Below are 23577 nucleotides of genomic sequence, written 5' to 3'. Positions count from 1 at the left end.
ATTCGAGGTCAAAAATGTAACCTACTGTATGTGGTATGCAATAAACTGAACCAACACAGAACAAAGGTAACCAAATGAAGCTATAAAACGTCTATAGATTGGTGCTCAAAAAAACCCCTTATTACTAAATAAGAAGCAGGAGAGATCAAGCAACAAAATTAGATTAGTACTGTCTATGGAAATAGCCACAAGAAAATACAGTTTTCATACCAAAGTTGACACCTTCATTACATGACCTAATTTAAGGGCAAATACTTCTGGTAGCTCTTCAAGGCAAGGGCCCAGAATAAACTTTCACAGTTTCATAGATTAACTTTCAAAACTGTCACCCCTTTTGCAGGAATTGGAACAACATCATTTCAGCAAGGGAAAAGTAAGAGTTTTATACCACTCCTTCACCCACTCTTCCCAGCTCTTTTGGTAAGTCTTAATTCACCATCTGACCTGTGGCAGAGACACAGACGACAGCCATCAGCTCGACCAAGTCAGACACATTTTGGATTTCAGGCATCCCGAGGATGGCTGAAACTTTGTATCTATCCAACAACATCGACCCCCAGCTGATTTCCATCCGTTTATACAGCTTGTCAACAAATCGTTGTGGGGATATGTGACCAATGTAAAGGGAATTGCTCTTGTTTGACATATTTACTATTTATTCAACAAAAAAATACTAGAGTGTTAAAAAAACCCCAACTATGTCCTAGCTGTAAAACAGGGAAAAAACTCCCTGATATCCCAAATCAGTTTCTTGAACTAACAAATATAGTACAAAGGTAAGTATCAAAAATGTAACTCAATCAATAGGGCTTCAGGATTGTCATCCTGATGCCTTTTTTGGGCTTCCTTAAAACCAGAGGTCAGACAAAATTAAGAGAATAAAAAGAGCAGATGAAGCCTCCACAGGGGCTACACCCAGATATGGATGACCAGTCACGAGTTCTCACACTTCTGTAAGTTTGGTCCATTTGCATACTGGCAGTTAATCTTTCAACTAGAGCTTCAGGTAATGAAGTAATTTACCCCATGTTTACTCCCCACCACCTCACTTCTCTTTATACTTTCCGGGGCCTGAGACAGCAAGGTGTCCTTGAATCCCAGACCTAGAGAGGAGTTGTTTAGTCTAACCAAAATGTGAAGACAGTAGTTAATACTCTATATGGAGTTTAAAATTATACACTAAAGAACTGCAGGATTACAAATAAACAAAAAATATAAAAGCTAAAATCCTAAGGCATCAACATGACTGAGGATGCAACGGGCATTCAGAAAAACAGAGAGAAAGTGTAAATAAGCTGAATTGTGCTAGATGCATTTCCAGGAACATCAAACTGATATTTTGAAATATCTTAAGGAAATAGCTTAGAAAAAGAAAACACACACAGTTTCCCTGTGAAATAGTTTCTGGGTTTTAATATTAAGAAATATAAATGAGACTACATTATTTCAAATTGGCCATGTAGTAAACTGTTAAAGAACAGTTTCAAACATATAACACTGAACAAAAACAGCAGGCACAAAGGAGGAAAAATAAACTGGGGGAATCAATTTAGCTGATTTAGCTAGCATGATTGAAGCAAACCTCTTGAAACACAAAGTTGTATATGTATCATGAAAGCGTGAGGGCAGCAGCTGCTCTGCCACTAGAAGGCAGCCCAGAGCTGCCTTCTGTTCTCAGAATCTCTCTCCTAATTCTGGTTCGCATAAGAAAAGGGACCCCTGGTGCCTGCCAGCCCCATAGGGAACCACCCTTACACCTGTCCTATCCTCAGAATGGACCCCCTCAGTTTACCACAACTCCACTGTACCTGCTCAGCTGGGAGAGTGAGCTGCTGGCCAGATCACTGGACTGAGGCAAGCTGGGCAATGCTGCCACGTGCTGCGATGCTGAAGGCAGAAGCGAGGCCGTGGTAGACACCACACTGGGCAGAGAACCAGCTGAAGGTAGCGAGGGAGAAGGCTCTGTCTTAGGCGCTGCAACTGATGGAATAGCTGCAACAAGTTAAAAAGAGGCATTCAAATTAAAATTCTAGTATACTTGACATCCCAGCCCAGATGGCAGGAACACAGTAGCATTCATCCCTTGGTCTGCAAAAATCTGACCATTAAGAACTGGTAACCATATCAAGCAATTTGTCTATGAAGGAAAATTCAAACACAACTGAACTACAATTTTTTCCCCTTTAAGCTCTCTATTTACAATACATTTAAAATTATCACTGCTACACATGTAGTAAACAACTGTCTTCTGCACTTCATCTGCCACTATCTGGATTACTAATTTATACTTACAAGTCATTCTAAAATTCCTCACTTCTGGTACAGCAAACACAAGTAATTTCTGCCTTTTCAAGGCACTGTACATATCTAGTTTCACCTACAGCTCTGCTTCTTCATTCACACCTACACAGCACTGTTGGGGATGAAGACTGAGATCGCTGGAGTACACAGGTAGATAACTTATCCCTTTGGTATATTCAGTCAAAAGTGTACTGAAGTAGAATGAAAAAAGCTATAATGAAAGGCCAGAATTGAGCACAGCATTAAGTATTTTTTATGGCTAAAGAGCTGTTAAATATTGACTCACTTTATTTAGATAATAAAAAGTGTTAGGTTTTATCTTACACTTTTTAGGCTACACAGATAAAAACTTGTTTATAGGATCACTACACTGTAATAAGAGGCTTAAAATTCTATTGCCCAACATGATTCTCAGCTGTTTCACTTATTTCTACTCCTACAAAAAATAACAAAGAATTAGAGACAGTCACTCACCAATAAAACTCAGAAAAGAGTTGAGCCCTACCTTCTGCTGGGCCATGTTCCCACACCACACCAGGGACCACTACCCAGTGGATCATCACTAACTTGTATGTGAAGACACTTTTAGATTGGTCATCAAACAAAAATCAAATACACACTTGGAAGTTATATATTAGAGTTTGTTCACTTTATGGATTTGATTTCTTAGCTAAATGACCAAGGTCAGGTTGTTGGGTTGCAATGGAAAGAGGAATTAAAAGGTCCTGGCCTTGGTAATAAGTATGGCCTCTAAGAGAAGGAAATCCAAGTGACAAACATGCTTATGAAGGCAGTAACTATATCATCTAATAACTCCTGGTAAAACTCATATAAAAAAGGAGTAAATAACATTTAAAACTCCCAATATATTATGAGCAGGATTCCCTTAACACAAGGGACAGAATCACCATCTTAAGATCCCCTACAAGATGACTGAATGCAATGTGCAAGACAAAGAAAACCACGAGACAAGTAGGATGGTCAGGAGTAAAACACATCAGTCGTACTTTGAATTAAGGATTTAGGAAGCTCAAGATCTGGATATTAAAGAAGAACAGCAAACAAGAGAGATGAACAACTAAGAATATTATAGCACATACAGAAAGAAGAAAGTACTTATAAAAGTTAAGACAACTTCAAAATCATTTGGATGCATAAAATAGACTCAATGGAAGAAGAAAACAAAAATGCTCTCAAAGGAGAACTGGCACAGGGAAAGAGACTAGTAAAGCTATTACAGAAAACAAAAGTGTTAGGAGTACTCAGATCTTTGTTTTTGGTAGAAAAAAAGGACAGGTTCTGTAGTGAATTTCATATATTGCTTATTAACTCTGCACACAACACTAGAAAAGTTCTTGTGTTGAAAAGCTGTCTTTGTGCACTTGGAGCGTATACACTCCTGATCCTTTAAATTCAACTTGGTACTAACAAAACATTGTACTACTAATGGCCTACCTGAAGAGATGTTTAAGAGGAGGTTAGACCTAAAATTGAAGTGTTGGAATTCCAAAAGATTTCAATTCACACCGCTGTCCTTGAAAACTTCCATGGAGCAGCACAAAGATCAGAAGAGTGAATACTATACTTTAATTACTTTAACTCCAAGTACAGAGCTGCGGGCCTGGTACAGGTCCACACTACATTAAAAACATGCCAAGATGAAGAAACTAACACTTATACCCCAGTCAATACTGAAGTATTGTTTGCAAGATATTAAGAAACTCACAAGAGGGTATGTGTTTCTCACCTTTATTCCCACAGACTTCTAACAGGGCAGAGATAGAATGATACCTAGTGAGAGGTGCACTCAAAGAATGTGACTTCATTTCACTACAGCTAAATGATATTTGCAGCTTCCCCACTCAGAACTGGAAGAACTGCTAAAAAACTTCATATTATTTCTAATTTTGCATTTTTTTATTATTAAATGATTTCTGACAGGTGAATTAAAAAAACAAAAACCAACAGCAAAGCAGCTTCTCTAATTCTAAGATTGTTTAGGTTTGTAGATTTAATAGACTTGCCTTCATACTTCAATTGTAATCAAGAAGCAAGCAGCATTTTATGCAAGCACAAATAAAGTCAAATGGGTCAGCCATAAATTAGTCATGGAGAACAATATAAAGCCTTAAACCCAATGTCACTGATACGCTTGTGTGCACAGCAAGTAGCAAGGAACGAACAGAAAGTCCTGTGCTCAACCAAGCTTTGAAAACTTACTGTCAAGTGTTGCCTGTGTCCTAACACCACTGTGCCCATTCTGTAAACAAAGAAGAAATGAATTAACAAATCATCTTAGAAGTATATTAAATGCTCAGACTGAATCACACATTGAACATGCGTCATGCAAAATTCTATGTTCATATAAATTGAACAAGGCAGAAAATTAAATTTTTACTGCCTTTAAAAAAACTACATCATAAAGTTGTCTCAAGTGCAAGGTGTCCTCAACATAGAGAAACCCATACACTGCCCATAATACACCCATCAGCAGCAAACCTTCCCATGTACTGCATATAACATAAACTTCAGGTTCACACCAATATGAAAGAAGGAACTGCATTAACATATAGGAAATGGTTGTGCTTTTGATCTAATGTAACTCACAATTTTAACTATCCAAGTTACACAGAGACGCCAATTTTTTTCCATTGAAAGATAAGACTTGAGAAGCACCAGTTGTTTTTTGGATAACGCTGGAGTACAGAAGTGGATAGTCTATGCTTGATCCTCACCAGTACATACGAGCTAGTGCAGAAGACAAGTGTGACTGAGCCAACACATAACAAAGGCCAGAAGTAAATAAACTTACAAACTCTCACAAGTTCCTAAAACATTCAATAAACTCAGTTCTTTTAAAATAAACCTACATTCCATATACAAAGACAGCAGGTGTGTCTGAATCTCCCAAGAGATTTTTTGTCCTATATTAGACCTCTGCTTATGGTTATTAAAATAACACATGAAACTAATTCCCACTGGTTTAAATGCAACAGAAAAGTAATACTGGAGGGGCCAAGAAAAAATTGGGATCCATGTAAATTTAGTAAATAAAATACATTTGTAGAGAAACCATCAAGTTATTAGTTATGGCAAAATACCATAACTAATATTTACATACAGAGACAATTCTTTAGGTTCAAGGAGGAAAACTCAAGTAGAATTTTAAGCGTTACTAAAAAAAAGGCCAAAAGACAATTTAAGATGTCAACACCCACAAAATCAGATGCTCTTATATCCCAAATACAGTAATACCAAAAATGACTACACACCAAGAAAAGCAAAAACAAATAAGAGGGTGGGCTTGGAAATCAAAAATACCACTTGGTTTGGTTACAGCATTAATGTATGAGGGGAATACAAACCTAACACAGGTAAGATTATTCCCCCTTTTCTAGGTCCTGTTTCTGTGATGAACTCACCGTAACGGCAACAGGGGTTGGTTCAGACGGAGCCATGGAGCTTTGGTACGCTATCCTGCTATGCACAGAGGTCTGCTCATAGGAGGAAGTTGTTACTGAGCTAGTGCTCTGGGATGAGCAGGTCAGACTGGAAGAGCTGATGGCAGAGGTTGTGTAGGTGGAGTCCTGTACTGTATTGGATATTGGCAAAGAGGTATTCAAAGGATCACTGGAAAAAAAGAATTATTTATCATCTTGGTAGGTATTTCAAATACTTTCATGAAAATATCAGCTTCTATATGGCTATCTAGAACAACCTTAAACACACAAAAAAATCTATACTATTTATGTTAGAAAATCTAAGAACGTAAAAAAAATTTATAATATGCTTTGGTTGTCACTAATCACTGCTTCAAAACATCAGCTGCACTAAGCACCATTCACCTTCCTCATTCCAACCCAAACAAGACAAGAATTTACATACAAGCACTTTTCAGTCACATGTTATTTCCACCTTTTCCAAGGATAAATTAATGATCATAATCTTTCTTTTTTAAACAAGCAGAATTGATAAAGTCTGGTATATAATGAATAACAATAGGATTCTTTGTACAATAGAATTCTAATGTTACAAAATAAATAATACAAATAACTAAAAAATGCTTTAAAACATGCAGTAATGTTTTATTGTCCACTTAGTTTAAATATGATGTATAAAACTACAAGTTATGTGGAAATTCATTTCTATTAATATTTCCGAATTAACTTCAGGAAGCTTTTTACTGATGCTGATTTTTCAATGAGTAAAGAATTAAAACTGGTTTACTGGTCCACTGGCACTTCTCATTGGCTGTTGTAGCATTTCAGTAAGAGCTTCTGCATACAGAAAGCCCAGGTTTTTTTCTCATTTTTTCATCCTGTAGGAGAATCAGATCTGTAACCTGCTGCTAATCTACTAACTAACATAAATATATGGTAAAAAGGTCAATTCTGCTGGGTCAGTTGTAGAAAAACATGGGTAGTGAGGAAAAAACCCCCAAAACACTTGAAAATCAGGACAACTTCACATGAGAAAAAATTCTAAAGGATAGCTTATTTAAAAGTTATTTATATTCATATCGCCTTCAGCTTCACATCTACCCATCCAGGCAGATTTTGATTATCATTAGAGTAGAAAAATTATCATTTAAGATACAGTCCACAGAAAACAAGTAATCATATTTTCTCCTTTCATTACATTGTAATCCTGTCATGACGTTTTTGGCACAAACTTGACCCCCACAAGAAAACCTGAGAATGCAGGAGGGCAACTCACACATACTTTACAGATTTTGAATATAAGCTATTGTTGGTCGCCTGGTTGGTATTCTCACTGCTTGATGTTGATCCAAACTCTGGGAGTGTAGGCTCTGATCCAAACTCAAGAGCTCCAAACTGAACATTTAACCCTGTCATGTCTGCTGATCCAGGCATCTCCACAGCAGAGGCAGGAATCTTAAAGGAAGAAAAAAAGCCACAACTCTTTTGCATGCATCTGCAACTTGAAATTAATCCACTGATTCTGCTCTAATCTGGAGATGAATGAGTAAACCGTACCATTCCACAACAACAAAGTAGCATCTTTGCACATCCCCCCCCCACCAATATTCATATTGTGGCTACTAAGTGAATCTAAAAATCACTCAGCAACAGCCATTTTCCATACAGAGCAAACAGCTATCTGCTTGCAAAAGATATCACCACAATATTTTGGACCTAATAACTATCCAGTTTAGTACATCCTGCTTCATAGATAAACATACCAAGATCTTTGCTCTCCTTCTCCCTAGCAATTTTTATAAAACATTCACCGAATCAAATCACATAATCATTAAGGTTGGACAAAAACATTAAGACCAAGTCTAGGTATTAAAGCCAGCAGTACCAAACCATGTCTCTAAGCACCATGTCTCTTCGTATCTTTCAAACAGTTCCAGGGATGGTAGCTCTCTCACTTACCTGGGCAGCCTGCTCCAGTGATTGACAACCCCCTCAGTGATGACATTTTTCCTAATATCCAATTTAAACCTTCCCTAGTGCAACTTGAGGCTGTTTTCTCTTGTATTGCCACTTGTGACCTGGGAGAAGAGACCAATCTCCACCTGGCTACACCCTCATTTCTAGAGAGTGATCAAGGTTCCCCTGAGCCTCCTTTTCTCCAGGTTGAATCCCTGTAGCTTCCCTCAGACCTGTGCTCCAGACCCTCCCCAGCTCTGTTCCCTTCTCTGGACATGCTCCAGCCCCTCAATATCTTCCTTGTATGAGGGACCCAGAACTGGACACAGGATTTGAGGCGCAGTCTCACCAGTGCCCAGTACAGAGAGACAAGTCACTGCCCCTGTCCTGCTGGTTATGCCACTGCTGATGCAAGTTTTTATGGTTTTTAAGTATAGTAATGATAAGCTATCACTCAATTACCCACCTTGGATGCAGGAGTTATCCTCCTTTTTGGTGGTTTTATCTGTTTCTGCTGGGTTTGATGAACAGTCACTGCTTGGTTATCCATAGAGATAGTGGGGAGCTGCAATATTTTGCTAACAGCTGTAGAGGTGTCTACTGGTGATGGCTCTCGGAGTTTTACCTGGGAGGAGGACGACTCCAGCCCAGGAGGAGGAACAGGAACCACCTGCATTTGTTGCTGTCGCTGTGTCAGCTGGCTCAGAACTGGAGATGGCTCAGGCTGGGATTTAAAGTCTGGCCAGTGTTGGAAAAAAGGAAATATCAAAATTAAAGCATTGAACTTTGCTCTTCACAGTTCTACTCTTTATGCAAGAATCCGAGTGATGCTTAATGGTTATGATCCTATAGCATTTGCATGTCTTTTCAGACAGCAGAAGGGTTTCACATGGATCATTAACACTAACACTAATAAGGACAACAGTTGATACACCTACTTTAAATAAACAGCAATGGCCAAGCAATATTTAGTTTTTTCCAAAAATGCGGAAACAAACCTATCTACACAGTCACAGTATTATCACACACAAATCCTCAAAAACTGTTACAGATTATTTTAATCAAGCACTTCAAGTTTCACTGTTATTAACTGAGCTGATATAACATGATTACTTCCAAGGGGTAAATAGTTGTTGCAATTTAGAGGTAGTATGAGTTAGGATTCCCTTCCCCTGCAAAGAAGAAGATGAAAAAAAATAGGAAGTCTTCTACCATCTCATAATAGCTGAGAATCAAAGAGATGCTGGATATAAACAGGTTTTTTCCCAAGTCTCCCCTTTCATAGTTTTTGGATACTGAAAGCCATGAGGTGACCTAAAGCACTGGTCAACCACCACAGAGATCTCCAGCATTTCCAGTGTCAAGGGGTTTTTATTCACTTGGTGAAGTCCATTAGAAAGCATTAAAATGTAGTTTTATTTTTTTTTTTTAGAATTTCTGCATGTCAAAGATAGTAATTGCTACCAATGGCTGCTTATCTACACATAAACATATACACACATGACAGACACAATAGCTATCTTCTTCACAGTGAGGATTCTGCTAGGAACAACACTACAGAAAATAAGTTTCTGTCATTCTCACTGTTACAATTAATTCTACTCAATTACATAAAAATTCATACCATTATAAAAACACAAAACAAGTAACCCGAATCCTTCACAGCACACTATGGAAAGAACACTGAAGCGTGATGCATATTATGAAGAAATTACACAGTACTCATTAAAAATTCATGTAATGATTAGAAGAGAGAATTTGGGAAAAAAACAAAATACAAGTACACAACTTTACACTCAGCTAAAAGAAGCATAGGTACAAGGAAAATAAGTATTTTCCGTATCTGTTGAAAAACAATCAACAACAAAATTCCATGTAAATATTCAAGCACACTAAATCAAAGATGTCACTACCTGGAAGGCTCAATAACTTTAAACATGTAATGACATTTAGGGATAGGCTTAAGCTTAATAAAACTTAGTTTATTATATACTTGTGATGTTTATTATTAGCAAATAAGCATAACATTTAAAATGTTGCAAGTAATTGTATTACTAGGATTAATTTTTTTTAAAGAAGTCTTTAATTAAAGTAATTTTAAACTATCATTGGCATTAAGAAATCCTACTGGCTAATATAAAGAAAAAGAGAGAAGAACCTGTGTCAAGCACTTACCAAACTGACTGAGGACTGAGGACTGAGTACTAGGTGGTTTTAGATCCCAGGATGATGCAGCAACTGTGCTAGTGGTGGCAGAACTGCTATTGGTTTGTTGAGAGGTAAACTGACCCAATCCCGGTGATTTCAATTGGTCCAAGATTTGGGAACCAGTAGAGTTTGCCAATTTAGAAGATCTGAGCTCTCCAAAGCCAGAACAAAGAACTGCCGACTACCAAAAGACCAAGAAGAAAAGGGGAAGGAGTGGAGTTAATATTTTAACTAATAATTGAACACAATCATAGGGTCAATACCTACAGCTGCTATCTGGAAGCAACAAAAATCTTTTCAGACCTAGATTACTAACAAATGACTAGTAAAAATTTCCACTACTGTAATCACAATAATACTGACTTATTTGAACCTACACATCTTAAAATATCATAGACTTACTAATAGCTGGACCAGTTTTTAGAGAATAAACACCTCATCTCACACCCTCAAACTGATTCAGAAATAGGCATGCTTCCACAAGAAGTAGCTGACTATGTGCTTGGAAATAACACATCCATTTTCTGGCCTAGAACTCTTAACTATAAACAAATTATTTCATCCTACATCAGCAAGCAATGAACACATCTGCTCTCTAATCAAAAATTAATATAACTGCTTCATGCAAATGCAGAAATAACCAACTAGCAAAATGAAAAAAGTAATTTTTGGCAGGGGGGGGAAGGGGGCTGAAAGTAAAGAATTATATTCTTCATTTTAATTTTTCACCAAATACCAAAACACTTCACGAAATGACCAGCACTGGAAAAGTTGTTTAACTTGAAATATTTACTCATGAACAACATTTAGAAAACAAAATATTTAGAAAGCACAAGATAGTTTTACCAGACTTTGAGGAGAGTAAGAGTTTACAGCACTGGAGCTGCCTGTTCCTGATGCCATCTGGGTGCTGTGCTGAGAATTTGTGAATACTAAGGCTTGGCCAAAGGTCTGCTGCTGAGAAGACTCAAATGAGTTGCCTTCTGTCTCTTGGGTAGATGTCACCGGCTTTTGAAGCAGTGTCACCAAATCAATGCTGTAAGACAAAGTGAAACTTGGCTGGAATGAGTGAACAGTGATGAAACATCAGTGACACTGGGGAAAGCACTAGCAATACTAAGGCTGCCATCCCAGCAACAGAATTATTACTGATTAGCAGTCTTTTCAGATGCTTTTTGTCTACCATACGAGAGAGAGAAGGGATCTTTTTGCCACTAAGTAACAAACAAAAAAATCCCACCCCAATTTGAGCGGATGAACTAAAACATTTTCTAACAATCTGAGGGACATCCACTGGAGAATAGAAAAAAAAACACATGAATATACTACCTTTAAGAAAGAAAGAAATATACATTATACACCATGTGACACCATGCCTCATGCAAATCACATCCGTATTATATGGGAAATTTTGCTACAGTACAGCAGAATCAGGACTTTTGGAATCATTAGCCTATCTAGTTTTCAGATCTCGTGCTATCCAACTACCAAAGCGTTCACTATACTTTAATGTGCTTCTCAGGAACATGAAGCTAATGGAAGCAGCTGATTCCACAACATGACCAGAAAGGCATTTGAAGACAAAGGCAGGCAAAGGAAGGCAGCAACTATTTTTGGTTCTTGATCTTAACCCTCTAATCATCAGTAAAGGCTTGTAACTGTGATGTTCACCAGGGAATTCACCTTTTTGTCAATGCAAGCTTTCATTTAATCATCCAAAGCATCTGCCAAAGCATGACATTCTGAACACTTCATCTACAAAGATAGGCTTTCCCACTTTCTGGACACTAAAGCCAGAGCTTCCCTTTCAACAGCAAAAAAATTTTTCTTCCCAGCTACTTTTCTTCCTGTCTGTAAGCAGTCTTGATGCAGAGGATGTGTTATGCTCACACATTTGGTAAGTTTGTCTCCACTTTCACAGTCAGAAATAAGTAACTCAGGAACTCACAGAAACAACAATTTTCAAGCAGGGCTTTTTCAATTTTTAGATGAGTTTGACCAATCTCTGAGAGAGCTTTTATTCAATATTTTATGTGTGCAAGCTAATATTGCCTAATCAAGGAGAAGGTTTTTAAAGTATAGGGAAAACATGGAAGAAGAGCTTACCTTTGCCCAGGAGTCACATGATTTTCAGCTGGAACAGAAGATGCAGTGAAGACTTTTGTTTCAGAAAGCTGAAAAAGAGATGGAGTAAGAATCTCATATGCTCACATTTCCCTCCTGCAACATCTGCATAAATTCCATTTTGGTCACGCACTTTCAATATAAAAGTAAAGTCAAACTACCATTACAAACAGCTACTCTGAAGCTCTGCTTAAAAAGACAAAAACATGTAGTCAAACTTCAGTAAAATCTTCACCACAGAATCAAGTACCTATTTAATTAGAGGGCTGGGTTAGGATATTTGATCTACTGACAACACGCACCAGCATAGAATTGTACACCAATGTAATACATCAGCTTGGGAAACAGTTTAACTGAAACACACCAGTAGAAAGTAATTAATGTGACAGCCATTCTACCATCAACGTGCAGACAATTTATGACACTACAGAGCAACTCTGACAAATCTTATTGCACAAGGTAACACATTGCACTGCTCCCACTCATTCTATGTATCCTTGCATCTGACATTTCAGCTGCCACCACCAGCAGATGCAGGTAAGTACAGGTAAGTTCAGTGAACCAGCATTCATGGCTCCTTCTCGGCAGCTGTTAGGAGAGGCAATAACGTCTTTAACTGAGTGCTCTGAGAGCTGGGAAACTGTGATAAAATGAGAGCCATGCTGACACTCATGTAACAAGTCAGACCACCCACAGAGGACAGCTGCACTGTTTTCACTATGCTGTTACAATACAAAGAGATACTCGCACAGGCACCTGGGGAAGTGGAGCTGGTTGGGACCTTGGAGGAAGAGGTTGTTTTTTTGCCATGTGGTTGGATTTTTTAAATACTTTTTGTTGTTTAAAAAGTAGTTGTTGAACAGCTACAACTTCCTAGGCTAATTTGATTCTATCGACAGGAATATTTGCAAATCAGAATAGATCTTAAGCCAGTACAAGTTAGGTTTAGCAAGACAGAGCTAGGCATGTACAATGTTTGTATTTTAAATTTACTTTTCACAAAATCATCCTTAATTCCTTTAGTAGCCTTGTCTTTGACTAAAGAATAACTGACCTATTCAAAGAACACCTTTCAAATGTGCCATTTGATACAGCTCTTCTAGAAATTATACATTTTTAGCTGCATACATCTCTAGCAGTTTAAAGGACACCACAGACATGAGCCGATTTCATTTGCCATCCCACAGGCAGCTCTACTGAGAGCATGTGATTCCTGAACATGCACATCTGATAGGGGTCTCCTTGATTTAAGAAGGACACAGAAGAGCTGACTGGGAGCAAATCACCACTCAGAGGCAGAGCAGAGATATCTCACATACTCTCCCAGCACTCTGTCACAAGGAGCACATGAGACCATGAACAAATCAGCCTAATACAGTTCCTCCCTCCATTTCTTACCCTTCCCTTGCTGCCAACACAAAGTACTTTAATCCCTCATTTCTGGATCACTTGTCCTGAGATGAATGCTGACAGCCCACAACTCTGTGTACTGACCAAAACAAAGAAAGAACATTCCGCTTAAGTACATTTCAGTTAAAAAGGCTTTCCTCTATTGTCCAGCACTTTCTGAATCATGTGTTTTATTTTAGAGCAATGTGTACTGTACTTTCTGGGGTACTATGATATTCCTGCATTACATGGCACAAGGAGGTCAACTAATGGCACAAGCAGCACTCTATGGTCTGCAATCCCTGGGTTAAATATTAAATTCTTTGTAATGTCAACAGTTTCTTATACTCACATAACCAAGAAAAGACTAATCAGGGACAAACACTGATGAACCCCAAAAATTCAGCAGATTGAGGAGACTGAGGATGTTTGTGACAATGCAAATGCATGCTTGATGTGTGAGAGAAAAAATGCTCTCTATAGATGAACCAGCATGCAAACAGCAGTCTCCAGCTACCAGCTCAGTTACACTGAGATTTACACTATAACCTGTGGCAAACTCACTGCCAAAAGGTCCAATCAAGCACTTAATTCAGTACTCTGCAGGGATTATGGCATTCGTCAAAACACATATTTCGTGCTGTGGCAGCTGAAAAGTTTTATTACAGATGTACTTAGTATTTCTCAGAAGTAGTATTTTCAGCTCCAAATCAAGCCATTATGCTTGCTGCACACTACACTCACAAATCTTTCACTGAGGCTCTGGCATTTTCCCAGAACTGAATGAATGGTTGTGAGCCATGTCGGTGCTGGCCTCACAGGGGTATGTCCTCCATCTGCAGTGATATGCCCATGCTTCCCAGCTCCTGTTTCTAGGATAAAATCATTCTCCAATCACCAAACAGACAATGCACTTGACAACTAGCTATCAGCTCCTAAAGGAGTATAGGAATAGTGAGGAGAAGAGGAAAATATACTCCAGCATCCTCACAGAAACTCAACATCAACAAATCAGAAATTTAAAAAAAAGCTTATTACTGTTTTGGTATGATGCAGTGAGGGTAAAAAATTAAAACAACTTCTCATGCTGCTTCCGGGTAAAGAAACCACTTCCAGCAAAACACTTTTTTTTTTCCCCTTTCCTTTTTTGAAAATGAATGTTGTTGTGGTTTCAAATAATAACAGAAAATGTTCGTCATTATCCACTTTCCAGCAATTTGTATTTATTCTATTTCTTTCCTTTGGAATAGTTGCAGTAGTTAAACTTTACTTTCTTTTAAGAGCAAAACCCAGAGCCACCTAAAGTACCTCAATATTTGTCTAGTCCTTCATTGTTAATACCCTGAATATCTCTTTAACAAAACACAACCTCTTATTTTCACTGCAAGCACTTTCCATTCTATTTAACAGCACCTTGACAACCTATTATACTTGCTTAATACTCACTGCAAAAGATAAGGACCAGACAGGACTATTAGGTCACAAAGACCTAATTCTTCTTGGGTCAAACAATGTTAAATTTTACTGACTTGCTCATAACTTGTATCTGACTAGAGAACATTTAAACAGAAATATTCTTTAGAAAAACACCTGGTCTTTCCCTCAGACAGTAAATTGATCAGCTTCCTTGGTTCTTTTAATCAATAGTCATGCCACTAGAACTGTTTGTTACGCACTTAAATGCATGGATCCATTTTCCAGACACAGGTTCATACTACACCTCTGCTACACTAAAACCAGAGTCAATCATATGCTCCTAAAGTAACCCTTTCAGATTCCCAAAACTAAGATCTCCCTTCTCAAGGATCTTTGATCAGATATTTTCAGCTATTATACACAATTTTTCATCTGTAAAAGTAATGAGAAATTGGGTTTGGTACTTATGAATCAAGTTCAGGAAAATCCACATACATAAACATAACTCAAGAATACTAAGAGATGGGGAAGAGTGCCAACAGGCAAAAATACTACAATAGAAGCTTTTTTAATACAGCATCAGCTCATGCTGAGCTGTTCTTTTTTCATCATCCACTACATTCCTGGCAACTTTTGAGTTGCTGCTTTCCAAACACCAGGCCCTTGTTCCGAAGGTGTGTCTTTATTCCTATAAAGCAAATGGATACTTGGCTATATTAAAGTATTTTTCACTGGAATAGCTCAAATATTGCAGAAGTCCAAATCTTGCCACATGACTGGCTCACTTCCAAAGGCTATTCCAATATATTTTGTATTTGAAACCATTTTATTAAGCAATTACTTTAGTTTTACTTCCCAATCATTGATCGAGGCACTAGATGGTATCTGGCCTCAGATTGGGAGGACTAATAGCCTTCCTACAAAAGCCCACATTCAATAAGGGTCCTTCTGTAACAGATCTGCCAAAATTTTCCAGGCAGATTTCAATACACTAAAATGTTTTGCAATAGAATGCAATTATTTTTAGAACAAAAGGTATAACATATTTTTCCCTTTTATTTTTTGGCGCATGTTTTGGGCTAATGTATCTGCATCTTGACATTTTGTTGACTCTTTCTGAATATTAGCAGACCAATAACTTTCTCCTAGGCTATAGGGATTTTTCCAGGATCCAAAATTAATACAAACTAACAACGGGCTAGAGATTTCAAAATTCATTTGCAAATTATTCAGCTCTAGTAACTAATTAAAACAAATTCTATCTGTAGTCAGCATTGCTCAACACCCGTCCCTTACAACAAACGCTTCATTGTACCAGCATCAAACAGGGGTGAGAACAGCTCATAGAATTCCACTGTTCTTAGCCCTTAGTCCACCTCTAGCATACACTCAGGAAACTAAAGACAGGTTTAAAATATGTCAGCTTTTGATGACATTAACTGATACAGAAAACCTAGGAATTTAAGAATTTCTTTCAATTCTCTCAAAAGATACATCCCTATCATTAGGTAAGGATGGAGCTTCCATATCCGTTACATAAAGCATTCACGCATTTCCAGGACAAACACTGACATTCCACCTCACAGGAGGAGGCAAGAGGGATGACTTATTTTCACTCTACTGAAAATAAACTTGAAACAATGGATTACTTCAAATATTTAGTTTTTGAAAACAACACAAACTCTGGAGAGAATAAATAATCAATTGGTATATCCAGCCAGTTGCACTTACATCTTCATTCCAGTCTTCTGCTGTCCATTCTTCTATTGAGTTCTTCCATGCTCCTATTATAATAGGGGAAGGAAAGAAAGTTACAAGTTAAAGGCAAAACACTGTGTTTCAATCCTTCTGCTTTTCAAGCAATCCCATTTTCATTATCAGTGGAACACAAAGCAAGGACATGGAGGTTGGAAACATATTTGGAAACATGGTTGTAAGCTCTAGGAAACTGGTCTGCAGAATTAAAATTCTGGGAGGGAAACACCACCACTCCCTCCCCCTGCCCCTGATTTTTGATCTTTGCCACTATGGTACCAGACTCAATTTGCATGAACGCACATCTGCACCCAGTGATTAATCCTAAACATTGGAAGAACTTCCTCTTATGGGTCCAACAGCAGTGAGAGGTTACTCAACCCTCACATAGGATCCTCCAGATTCACACACAAATTAATACAGAACAAAACACAACCACCAACACCTGCTCCAAGACCCACAATCCTACTTTCAACACATTCAATTTCAAGACCCAAGCTATGCCTGTGAAGACTACTTTCCAACCTGCTAATTCACTCAGAGTAGCACAACTCTAATTCCTTCCCCTGAGAGAGCAACTTATTTTAGAACACAAGCAATTCTTATGATGGTAGCAGGACAATCTTTAAATTTCCACAGTAGCTAAAAAATGCTTCCTGTAACTGGAGGCAGACTGGGTTTGGCAAACTCTGGAGCACAGTGAAGCACACAGAAATAGGAAAACCACAGAAACCAAATCTATGGATGCAAAATTTTAATCCCTTCCATAGGAAACAGCAGGTACACACATGCAAGAACAATAAAGGGACTGAAGGCCTTGACCACCAGCAGCAGTACAGTGAAGATTATTCCAACAACAACCAGAGCCTTTGTGTAAACTGTGCAACCACGAGCAAAGAAAACACCAGCACCAAAGGTAGCACTGCCAGCACCCTGGATCAAGTACAAAGCAAAGAGACTGCTGCTTCAATCATCTCCTTTCATTTAACCAGGAATTGGTCTGTTTCTGATTAATTCAGAAACAAGCACCCCAAAAACACCATCAAAGCCAGCTGGTACTAATGCCAGAACTGCACTGGTGCTTCCTCCTGTACTCCACGACACCACAGTGGGCTTTGGCAGAGGAGGGTTGAGCGGCGCCAGTCCTGCCAGGCAAAAGGGCTGACCATGGAGGTAATGCACAGTGGGGGAAGAGAGGGGAACTATACCTTGGAATCCAAAATTATTTGGCAGGTCCTGAGCAAGGTAACATCCACTCTGTGTGGGCTCTGTGGAGCAATATAGATTTGCCTGAAACATCTCATGCTCACATTTTAGCAAATGGCTCCTACCCAGGGTTGATGTTTTTACTAATAACCATACCCTATAGCAAAACTACTACAATGCTTCAAATTTCTAGAGTAATCCACACATTTCAACAGAAATTTTGAAAAGGAGGAAAAGCCCAATTATCTCCCATAAGCCAGTGCCAAGGTCTGTCTCTAGAAGACAAGTTTTGCACTGACACCTGAACACTAAAACAGAGCTCAAAGTCTGACAAAATAAAGACTAGAAGAGCTCAGGTACCTCAAGTCAGACACTTGTGTATTTTCCACCAGCTTTGGAAGACCAAACCTACTCGAAATAATACTTGTGATGTTTTCCTCACATTAAACTTAAACAACTGTCTGTTGTTCTCTCTTATAAAGCTAGTCCTGAGGGTTTACTCTTTTAAATACTGTGTACAGCCTCTCACCCTTTTATTAGTTTATCCAAGCTGCCAAGTTTATTAGTGTCATTTACTAACACTTTCCCTTCCCAACTCAATCATTCCACTCTCAGTTATTTCAGTACTCTTCTCTGCACAAAATTCAGTTTCTGAATGTCTTTCTCCTATTGATCTGATCTAAGTCAGATTTTGCCACAGGCCCATCGATTCCTTTTTAGTCCAAAATCCACCCTGGCATTACTGCAACTCATTCATCCTCTTCCCAATCTTTCCCCCAAGCTTTGCAAAGCATTACAATTCAAGAGTTTTCTGTTTTCCATCAAAATTATGTTTTGCATTTTCTAAGATCCTTATCATACAAGCTTCAACCTAGGTGGCTATTTGTGACCCTTTCCTCTTTTTCTTTGTTAAAAGTTCAGTTTAGAAAGTTATCAGGCCAATAAAAACAGCATACATCTTTTGATGAATCTTCAGCTATGTTCCTCCAATTATCCTCTCTCCGTGTCACACTCTTTAATTTTTACCATTTCTTTGAACAATCATTGATATTAACCCCAAAATAAATTTAACTTGGTCTATGCCAAACTTATGTACTAGTTCTTTCCTTCTGGATTTGCATTCTAGAAAGACTTGAAGGCTTCCTTAAAATGTTCCTTCAGACTTTAACAGCAGATATTGAAAAAACAAACCAAACACAAAACCCCCAGAAAACAAAAACCCAAACACCAACTTCCTTGTACGTTCCAAGGAACACAACTGTCCCTCTTGAGAGTTACTCTTTAATTTATTTCTAGTCATTCTTCAGTTTCAGTGTAATTTAAGGCTGTTTATAACTAAGGTAACAAAGGAAGTTTTTCCATGAAACTTAAACTCTATCAAAGTAGTGACATGAGTAAACTACCAGAACACAAGGCCATTTTTACAACAAACTTTGAGAAGTGAGCACCTCTAACACAATTTATGTTTAAGAACTGCTGTGATTTGCACTCATTTTCTCCCACTGCCCTGTACATTACAAAAAAGGTGAGAGAAAAGATACTGGTCAAGTTTATTTCTTTTTGGAGGAAGCTAGTAATTTTGTTTCTCTTCATCTACCCCTCCCCTTTGCCTTTCCTCTGTATATTATTTCTATATAAATTAGAATGCAGGAAAATTGATGCTGTATTATTTGGAATACAATTAGATATAATGTTATGAACTATTAAAGACTTGCCCTTCAGTCTGTATTTCAGCCAACACTAAATTTTACCTTCACAGAACCAGCTGGCTTTTCTACTGGATTACACAATGGTGCACTTAGAAAGGCTATTCAAGCTATCATGATGCCTCTGGCATCTGCAATAATTCAGGACATGAGGTTCTAGAGCACTTTCAGAGTACACATGACAGAAATTGCATTTTGGAAACAAACATTATATTTATTTTTACGAAAATACTGATTTCCCAAGCAGTGGCTAAAGAAAGAAATACTTAGTACATAACTCAGAATATCACGAAGAGTTTATATTGGTATAATGTCTCCAGAAAATATTTTGGTAAGTAAAGATATCTTATCTCTCTAAGTTACCCAGTTACTGCTTCTTTAATGTAACTGCAGATTAAAGACACTAGGTTTTCAAGTAGATAGCAGGAGTTAATATTTTTTACCTTCTTTTGAGATTAAATAAGAAATGGGACTGGATAATGAGGAATAAATAGAGCAATTTTCTTCCTGTCCTTCCTGTATAAACTCTTACCTGACGTCTATAAAGTCCACTGCAAGCTTTACAGTTTTGCATACACATATATGTGTTCCCACATTCAAAACTTTAGCTGACCCCCCATTGGGAACTTAACTGGGTCATTGATTTGTAATTAACAATGCATCATGTGAATTTAGGAGGAGGAACCTGAAAATTAATATTTGGGATTAACAAGTCAATTCATGCTCAACTTTATGCAAACTACTTCCAGCCCCATACCTTGTCTGACACTGTCCTCCCCAGCACAGCTTCCATGTTCCTTCCCAGCAGTCTCTTCTGCTGTAAAATTACCACCCCAGCTGCAGCTTCCTCTAAAAACCCTCAAGATGCTTTCCATCAAAAGGCTGAAAGTGCTACCCACTTGGACAACTGATGTTTCAATTTTAAAGCCTGTTCTTTCTGAAGTTATTCCTTTTGCCCAGAGACTTCTTTCAGACATTCCTAGAGCTTGCCTACAACACCATAAAAGAAAGCATTCTTTAGAGAGACATTGTTGTTTTGTCACTTATTGTACCTTTTTCATTTGAAAGTAAATTAAGATTAGCAACAAAAAGGTACTTAACACCCAACAAGAACATTCACATTTACCTAGTTTACTTTAATTTTCTGCCAACCAAGTAATTTTGCAGGAACTACCTCACAATGACACCCCCTCATTCATACCTCAAAGATGCATTCATCTGACAAGGCCAGTGAAAATTCTCAAATGCCTTCTCACACATTCTTCCTATAATGCTTCCCAAATTTCCATGCATGCATTAAGCTGTGTTATTGAAGTCCAGTGCAGTTGTTGGTGACGTGCACAGCAAATATGCGCTTGACATCCAAACAGAAATTCCACACATCAAAACTCTGAATTGCCACCACTCTGTCAGCAGCACACCTCTCACGATGACACATTCATACTGTTAGAGGGATGTGTTTACCCACACCAAACTACTCTTATTCCTAGATTTCTTCCATTACTTAACACTGAGAATGAAGGACAAGGAGGCTCTGCCTCTGCTGAGTTAGCAGGGAGGGTCTCAGAACACTTGAGTTCATTTTGGAAGTAGAGCACAAGTCATAAGTAAGCTATATCCTTACACCTGCATCAGCAGTAACAAACCAGTGATGCTCTACCTCTGTTCCAATCTCCTAACACCTTTCTTGCAGATGTTTCTTTCTTTAGTTAACCTTATAGCTTCTGAAATGCTTGTGAGAACACCCCCTGCCCCTTGCTAACAGGTAGCAAACAATAACGTAAGAATCTCCAAAGGAGTTTTCAAAACATTAGGTATCTTCTTATTTGAAAAACTAATGTGAGTGAAAACAAAAGGTGTATTTCTGTTTGTGCTACAGCACCAAGTCATTTAAGTAATGCCTTAGAGAGATACCTGTTTGGCAATAATGCTTCCATTAACAACCACTAATATACTCAAAGCCACTCTTCCACACTGGTTGAGAAGGCAATCAGAGTGACAAGACAGCTGCTTAGTAAGCCTCCCTAAACTTTGAGCCTGTTGTTGTCTTCTCTAGTTAAGTGGAAAATGGCTTGTAAGACATTTAGAAAGCTGCATCTCAGTGGCTCACAGTAGAGCTCAACAGAGCACACTGTGCCCTTCAGGATCAGCTTCCACAGTTGGCACAGGAGTCAATAAAAAAAATCACCAGAGTAGGCTTTACCAATGAAGAGATCAGAAGAGTTACCCATTGCTGCAGTTAAAAGAAAAACATTCAATGGCTCCCAAGTGAGGACAAAAACATATATGACTTTCTCCATTCTAACACATGGTTTACTTTGCCTTCATCTTCTATCACAGAACACAGGAAGCAGCAAGGTATCCTATTTTTCCCATCACAGATAAGCAGGCCACCCTCATTTCTGAATGAGACCACTGCCAAATGATTCCTTTTCAAACTATGTCAGTCTCTGGCCTTTAGCTGGAAGTGTGTACTTCTTACTTGAAACTTCATACAGAAACACACATCTGCCTTGATCTTCAGACAGGTCAATGGCTTTTTGGCTTCAATTCAAGTGACTACTTGTGCTTTAGTTAATAATTTTCCTCTTCAGAAGTTGCAGATCTTGGAACTCTCCTCCATCCAGAGACTCGCATCCTTACATTTCTGCATTGTGCAGATAGGGCTTCCAAAGCCATCCCAGTGTCACTGAGTGAATTCATACTTGTAAACTTTTTTTCTTTTTCTTCTTAGATATTCATATCACAGGCCTAAAGCCTGTGGACCAATCAGTTCTAGGAGGACTTATGCTCCTTAACTGCATTCAGTGAGATCTTAAGCAGTATTAAGATATCTAAACACTTCTTTATATACAAGGTTCTTCCAGTGACTCTTCAAATTCCTTTGTCCCCCAAGGGTTTATTGGTACTATAACAAAAGAATTTCAAAATGCCTCCCCTCATTCTCACCAGAGAGACACAGGCTCTGCACATCAGCAGAGCTAAACTTAAAAATCATCTAGTATCTGTGTCACAAAAGATGTATACAAATTTTCAGAAGTGAACACTAACAGAATGGTTATTTTAGCTGTAATATGCTACAGGTCTTCATTCCAATCCTTCCACTTCTTGAAGCATCTTACCAGTTCCATCATCTGCATCATTCTGACCAGTCTCCCAGATCTCTGACTTTGTCCCAAAGCCATCAGTGGCAGAAGACTCCGTATAGTCTGCAGGATTAAATGTCCTAGAGTTTTGAAAGTTAAGAAATGGAAGAGAACACATGGGTCATTCAGTGAGCATAAGTGTCATAATTTTTAGCTGAAGTTGTATTAGACTTAACATCTTGATTTCCACATAAGTTATCTTGACAGCTTTTACTTAAAAAAAATCTTCTATGAGCAGACAGAGATAAAAAGGGAGAAAAGAGAATAAGAGAAAAAAGTGAAAAGACTGGTAAACAAAATTCCTGTAGGGACACTGAACCAAATAAATTCCTGAAAAACCACTTAACAGCTTCCCAATTTCTTCCAGTGTTATAAAGCATTAGTTTATACACCCAACAATATGACTCTCTCAACAGATAAGTTTTCCAGCAGGTAGCTGACTGATAAGTGACCAGTATCATGTCCTTTCAGAGCACCAGTAAGATTATTTCAAAGTGCTCTGCTCACACTAATGCCAAAAATACACAGATGCAGCTAAAATGTGGAAAAGCATTATTGAAGAAAAAACCTCTTTCAACTCATCATCTGCAGGTATGAACAACAAGAATTATTAGAGAAGTAGAGCATTACTCCAGTTCATCATATTACTGATGTTGCATGAAGTGTCATTAAAGGCAAACACTGAGTGAAAGCAGTGGAGGTTACATTTCTATAAGCCAAGTTATTCCAACAAAATTGAGAGCAAATTTTTAAGCTGCTGAATAACTTCCTCTGAATCTGTTTTAAGGTCCATATGAGTCCAAACAGCTAAAGCATGAGACCTCAAAAACAGAACCAAGTTTAGAATTGCTACTTTCAAGTTTTAAATACGTTCACTGCACATTCTACATTACACTGAAATGAATCTGGTTTAAAATTTACCTAAGACTA

At 38.1% G+C, this 23577-nt stretch overlaps 2 protein-coding genes across 5 annotated transcripts in view; both read right to left on the bottom strand.

Annotated features, from left to right (window-relative positions):
• Positions 1-23577, bottom strand: part of DCAF12 (DDB1 and CUL4 associated factor 12) — a 289432-nt gene that overhangs the window by 180856 nt on the left and 84999 nt on the right. The gene's annotated exons all lie outside the window — the stretch shown is intronic.
• The window catches only part of UBAP2 (ubiquitin associated protein 2), a 216843-nt gene that overhangs the window by 149685 nt on the left and 43581 nt on the right, over positions 1-23577 (bottom strand). For 2 of the 4 annotated variants that reach the window (XM_058043259.1, XM_058043260.1), the window contains exons 8-17: positions 22624-22727; positions 16566-16618; positions 12012-12079; positions 10752-10941; positions 9873-10086; positions 8164-8435; positions 7018-7196; positions 5724-5931; positions 4522-4561; positions 1809-1992 (exon numbers count right to left, since the gene is read on the bottom strand). In XM_058043259.1, coding sequence (XP_057899242.1) covers positions 1809-1992; positions 4522-4561; positions 5724-5931; positions 7018-7196; positions 8164-8435; positions 9873-10086; positions 10752-10941; positions 12012-12079; positions 16566-16618; positions 22624-22727 — 1512 coding nt within the window. The remainder of the gene's footprint in view (positions 1-1808; positions 1993-4521; positions 4562-5723; positions 5932-7017; positions 7197-8163; positions 8436-9872; positions 10087-10751; positions 10942-12011; positions 12080-16565; positions 16619-22623; positions 22728-23577) is intronic. The other 2 variants (XM_058043261.1, XM_058043262.1) reach the window with 1 other exon arrangement.

The sequence above is a fragment of the Melospiza georgiana genome, chromosome Z (genome assembly GCF_028018845.1).
Source record: "Melospiza georgiana isolate bMelGeo1 chromosome Z, bMelGeo1.pri, whole genome shotgun sequence".
Classification (NCBI taxonomy): Eukaryota; Metazoa; Chordata; class Aves; order Passeriformes; family Passerellidae; genus Melospiza; species Melospiza georgiana.
This window is presented reverse-complemented; position numbering and strand designations above follow the sequence as displayed.